This window comes from Nannospalax galili, unplaced genomic scaffold (assembly GCF_000622305.1).
Source record: "Nannospalax galili isolate Female #2095 unplaced genomic scaffold, S.galili_v1.0 scaffold342, whole genome shotgun sequence".
Classification (NCBI taxonomy): Eukaryota; Metazoa; Chordata; class Mammalia; order Rodentia; family Spalacidae; genus Nannospalax; species Nannospalax galili.
The window spans coordinates 830,932-836,931 of NW_008349359.1; the positions used below are offsets into that span (position 1 = coordinate 830,932).

Consider the following 6,000-nt stretch of genomic DNA (forward strand, 5'->3'; position numbering starts at 1 on the left):
GGAGGTGAAAGCAACAGATTGAGTTCAAAGTCATCCTCTGGCACATAGCAAGTTCAAGTCCAGCCCGGGTTACTTAACAAAACCAGAAAGAGAAAGCCAGGTGTAAGTAAGGAGGCTGAGGCAGGCAGAATGCCACAAGTTCAAGGTCAGCCTGGGCCATATGGTGGATTCTCGATAGCTTGAGGTACTGAGGTGGAGTAGACCCTATCTCAAGAAACAACAAAACAAAGAATAAAATAAGGATATAAGGTATTAAGAGATTAGGGCTATGTAGCTCAGTTGACAGAGTTACTGTCTAGCATGCATGAAGCCCTGGGTTCAATCCCCAGCACTATACAAAAGTAATGTGGTGGCATATACCTATAATCATTGGCTACATAAGTTTAAGGACAGCCTGGGACATATGAGACCTTGTATCAAACAAGAAGTGAACATTAAGGCATTTTTTACAACAATGTAAGAAATTTAAAACTATAGTAAGTGATTTAATTAGAAGACAGCAAAAGAGCCAGAAAGTTTAAAGAACTGGATTGTTGTTGGATTTTTACCTTAAATTTAGGAACAAATCTTGTAAACTCCTGGTGCCAATTATTAAGTGTAGAAGCAGGTGAAATTATTAAGAAAGGTCCCCAAATGTTCTCTCTCTGCAACAGAAAACTAGGTCAGCCAACTTTAGGAAAACAGAAGATATTTAACCCAAAATAATCAACTATTGACAAAAGCAGTTTAAGAATAAGAAACACTGTAACAAGAGAAACAGTGTCTATCTCCCAAACATCCATATATATGCATTCAATGAAAAGCAATATTAGTATGATAACATAAGGATGCACCAAGAGGAAAAGTACTGAGCAACTATCGCCTACTTCTGACTGACAGGTTTTTATTTTATAAAACATTTACAACATACTGTAGCTTGTTTTATTTTATTATACACCGAATTATCATAACATCACTATTTTGGCGGGGGGGGGGCTGAGGACCGAACCCAGGACCCTGTGCTTGCCTAGCAAGCGCTCTACCACTGAGCTAAATCCCCAACCCCAACATTACTATTTTTAATTGGTAGTGAGTATTCACTTTTTTTAGAGCATGATTTTTTACACATATTTTTTCATTAATTCCTGTAAGGTATATAATACTTCTGCTTTGGAAAAGGTAGAAAACTAAGCCCAAGAGATTTAAAATGAAATTAGTTCAAATGAGGTAAAGTGTGTTGGCTAAGTTTACAGTGTTAAAGGGCAGTGTTAGGGTGAGAACCTAGTTCTTCTGATTGAACCAATTTCCTTGCTACTACACTGGTAACTCAAAGGGAGTAAAAGACAGGAATCCAAACTATACATGCTCAAAAACTGTCCTGGCCCCACTAAGAACCACAATATACCACTCTGTGCACCCAAAAAAGCACTTACTATCAAGTTCTACTATCCTGATATGTTACCAAGCCTAACAGTGCTTTGTAAGTGGATGACTGCTAATAGAAAAATGACCCTAAATTAGAAGAGAGGAAGACTGACAACTGCCATCTACTCACCTCAGCCAGATGGGCCAGAAGGGCAATACTCTGTACAGTTTTACCAAGGCCCATCTCATCAGCAAGAATTCCATTAATACCCTGGGAGGCGGGAAGGGGCAGGGAAGGATGGGGGGAGAAATGGTCAAAACCTGATTTTGCCACATAGAGTTTATCAACTTAGTCGAACAAAAGTTACTAGAAATACTTCACCAGAACTATTACTACTGAAATGATTCTTTTTGCCAATATTATAGCTGTGTATATGAATCATGATATATTAGACCAAGGCCAAGGCCAGTTCTTCACCTAATCTAACCCATACCAAAGAGAGCAACTGGGCTGACTGGCCACCTATGCAATACTATATGCATGACACAAATATATTCTGCATGGTAGAAATACAGAGACATCTTGCTGACTCTTGTGAAGAGCTAACACTTTTTGAAGAGCTAAATTCTAATCTTGTACTTGTTTCACAACTATATCAACCAAAAGAAAAACAGATTTTAAAAAAACTGGGGATAGAAAGACAGCTCAGCAGTTAAGAGCACTGGCTGCTCTTGCACAGGACCCAGATTTGATTCCCAGCATCCACAAGGCAGCTAACAACTGTCCATAACTCCAGTTCCAGGGATCCAATGTACTCCTTCTGCCTCTTCAGGCACTGAATGCATGGGTGCATTTACAAACATGCAGGCCCAAAACTCATAAACATAAACTTAAAAAATAAGATTTTTTTACTTAAAAAAAAAAAAAAAAAAAAAGTTTGATACAGCTCTAAAATTTACCTGTTCATAGAGATTGGCTAACCAATTCATGCCTTTCAGCTGATAACCTTTCAATTTGCCATTGAAAATAGTGGGTTGTGGAATATCTTCACCAGCCCGGATAGATGGGTTTGCTAGGCTGTAACTCTCCCCAAACCCAGTGCCAGACTTGTTTGCTGCCCTTAGGGCAGCTGCTCGACTTTCTTTTGCATCTTCATCAAATGACCTTGTCTGGAAAATTGTAAAAAAAAAAAAAGAATAAAAATTTAACATAAAATTCATAACATACTTATACCATGCTAAGAAAAATGGAAGAGAAATTTCAGATCGTATCTGATAACACAATACATACAAAATACATTAAAGGATATTACTACTACCTAATATAATAATTGTAATAAAATATAGTGTTTTGTTGGACATACTAAGCTTCTTTGTTACTTGGTAATTCAAGGAATCTGTTAAGGATATGATAATAGGATTGAGGGTGCAGAGGAGAGAGTGAAAGGGTGAATATTGTTAAAATAAATGGTACACTTGAATGAAAATGTCATGAAACATCACTTTGAACAATGAATTTATCTAATAAATATTAAAGAAAAAGAGGATTTGGCGCCAAATCTGTTTCATTAACTGGGGGCAGCAGGTGCAGGTGGCACTTGGGTCTTGACTTGCACACCAACAGAGCTGCAGAGAGGCTTCTCTGCAGCAACAGTAAATCGTACTTTCGTCACTTCAACCCAAATGCAGTTTCTTTTTAATTTTATTAAATGTCACTAATTCATAACAGAGAACAAAGTATTGAATGAAAAAAAGGAAGAGCTCAGCAGTTTTTTCAACACATGTCTCTTTTAACAAGTCAACAGTATGGCCTTTTTAAAGAACCATGATGCATTTTGTATTACATTACCCATGATTACACAAGAGGATTGAAAAAAAGGAAACAAGAAAATTAGGTTAACTGTGAACTATTCAACTTTAATTAAAAAAACTTAGTATCCGTTACTCTGCCTTTCCTTAAATATTCTTAGTAATGTTTATTAATATAGTCATCACCTTACATGCAATCATACAATCTCTCTCTCACACACACAAACACATTCACATACACATCAGTGCTTCTAACTGAAAATAAAGAATAAAATAAGAATAACCAGGCGTGATGGTGCACACCTTTAATCCCAGCACTCTGGAGGCAGACGCAGAGAGATCTCTGTGAGATCAAGGCCAGCCTGGTCTACATATCAAGTTCCAGGCCAGCTGAGGCTACAGGGAGACCCTGTCCCAAAAACACAAAACGAAAGTAAGAATAAAGCAAGAACAAGCAAATGAAAGACTGTGATCATTTCCTGAGCTAATTACAATTTTCCTTTTCATTATAAAGACTTACCCGAGCTTGGTGAATATGATAAGCATTTTCAGCATTCTTCAGAGCTTGGGCTTTAAAATGGTTGCTATCTGAAAAAAAGAAAATATGTAGATTATCTCACTTTATTGCCTTCAAAGATACAATTCACTCTGAACATAAGTGGATCCCTAACTCCCCATCCTATTTACCCGAAGGCTCACAAAGGCTGGGGGAGAAGAAAGACTGACTTCTTTGTAGAGGGAAGCAACTAGAAGCACAATGGAATAAAGGCCTTCCCTGGTCTCCAGCAGCCGCAGCTGCACAGAAACCACCTAGGAGAGAAGACCCACTGTCTCAGTCCTGGGATTCCTTCTATAAAGTGATACCAACTGCTAGGTCAAGAAGACCAAGAGGATTCAAAATTAAAATACATTTAAGAGGGAAGCAGTTATTTAGGCAGATAAAATCTATACATGTTAGTCCACAAGATACTCTGAAATACTCCCATTCTCTGGCATTTCTAGGTCTGTATGATCTTGATCACTACACTATGAAAATCCTCTCAATCTTTACCAATTCCTTCCTCCATTTGTTATTTTAAAAAAGATACCCAAACTTCACAGTCTCTTATTCATGCTAGTATCAGTGAGACTCCTGTTATGTAAAAAATTATTTTTTTCTGCTGAGATGCTTGCTGAATTCTAATTTTAATAACTTAATATTTCTATCAATAAACCACAACACATAAAGCACCCCAAATTTGCATGGTCATATACCCATACCCTTTCTGTTGCAGACAGGATCTCATTTAGTTTAGGCTAGCCTCAAATTCAGTACATAGCTGAGGATGATGACCTTGAACATCTGCTCCTCCTGTTTCCCCATCTCAAGTGCTAGGATCACGAGTGTACTACCATGCCAGGTTTATGTGCTGCTGCTAGAAATTGAACCTAGGACTTTATTTATGCAAGGCAAGCACTCTACCATCTGAACATTCTACTGCAAATTCTTTCTTTTTTGTTTTTTGATGACCTGAAACTGGAGTTTCGGAAGGTTGTTAGCTGTCATGTGGGTGCTGGGAATCAAAACCAGGTTCTCTGCAAGAGCAGTTATGCCTTTAACCACTAAGCCAACTCTCCAGCCCTGCAAATTCTAATATGTTATTTTATATACTTCTTGTGCAGAAACACACATATATACCCCTCTCTTTCTAATCAGTATTACCTATGAGTGAAGACAAAACTTGCAAGAATTATAACATATATAACATGGATACGAAAAATGGAGGGGGACTTGCTTTCCTCTACCTCAGACTGACTCACCATAATCTTCCTGTGTGATGTTAACCACCACTCCTCCACCAATGTCAATTTGTCTCTGGGTAGAACTGTCTTCCAGTTTCCTTAGGATTTCTTCCTGGATGCCATCATGACCCATGTCACGTTTGCGACTCATGAAATGAGCATACAACTCTGTCTGGGTGATTAAGAAGTTGAGCTTTCGCTGCTGCCTCTTGGCCTAAAGTGGGGAAAAATTAAAAGTAAAAGCAGGAAAATGATAAATTATAGTCAAGAAGTAGTCCACAGAATTTAACAAATTTTTATACTGCCTACATCTAATTCTTTGAAAACCTTTTTACCTTTAAAAAAGAACAACTTTATTTTAGCTAAGCCAATGCTACTAAAAGCAGTAAGGATTAACTTTCACAAACTAATAACCTGTTCCAGTCTTTCCTTTTGTAAGTTTCTGTTTTTCATATATTACTTTTCTGCCATGCCACCAAGACATCAACTGAATTCAAATATTCTATTTTATGAACTGGTAGATACATGTGTGTACCTTTAATATTCATACACAGGAAAAATTCCTGTATATCACCAAAAGGCAAAATAAGCAAGTAGGAGCTATAAATTGTCCTAAAAATAAAGCAGGTATGAAAATAACGGGCTAATCAAAGGGAGAAAACACTAGTTTATGATGGTTACAAACATAAGAGGCTAGGGAGCATGCATAAGGCCTAGGTGCATCTCCAACACTGCATGAACTAGTGGTGACACACATCTATAATCCCAGCTTTAGAAGTCAGAAGCAGGAGGATCAGAAGTTAAGGTCATAGTAAAATATATAGTGAAATTGGGGCTGACCTGGGATGTATAATACCCAGTCTCAAGAAAAGGTGGGGAGAGCTGGGGAGATGGCTCAGCAATTAAAAGCACTGGCTGCTCTTGGAGAGGACCAGGGTTCAGATCCCAGCACCCACATGGTGGCTAACAACTATCTGTAATTCCAGTTTCAGGGGATCTGGTGCCTTCTTCTGGCCTCCATGGGCACTGCATGACACAGATGCATTTATATACATGCAGACAGAA

The 6,000-nt window shown here is 38.0% G+C and overlaps 1 protein-coding gene across 2 annotated transcripts in view; it reads right to left on the reverse strand.

Annotated features, from left to right (window-relative positions):
• Ino80 (INO80 complex ATPase subunit) overlaps positions 1–6,000 on the reverse strand; it is a 142,931-nt gene that overhangs the window by 94,243 nt on the left and 42,688 nt on the right. For both annotated transcript variants that reach the window (XM_008846782.2, XM_008846783.3), the window contains exons 10-14: positions 4,954–5,149; positions 3,674–3,741; positions 2,305–2,514; positions 1,535–1,615; positions 549–644 (exon numbers count right to left, since the gene is read on the reverse strand). In XM_008846782.2, the coding sequence (XP_008845004.1) occupies positions 549–644; positions 1,535–1,615; positions 2,305–2,514; positions 3,674–3,741; positions 4,954–5,149 (651 nt within the window). The remainder of the gene's footprint in view (positions 1–548; positions 645–1,534; positions 1,616–2,304; positions 2,515–3,673; positions 3,742–4,953; positions 5,150–6,000) is intronic.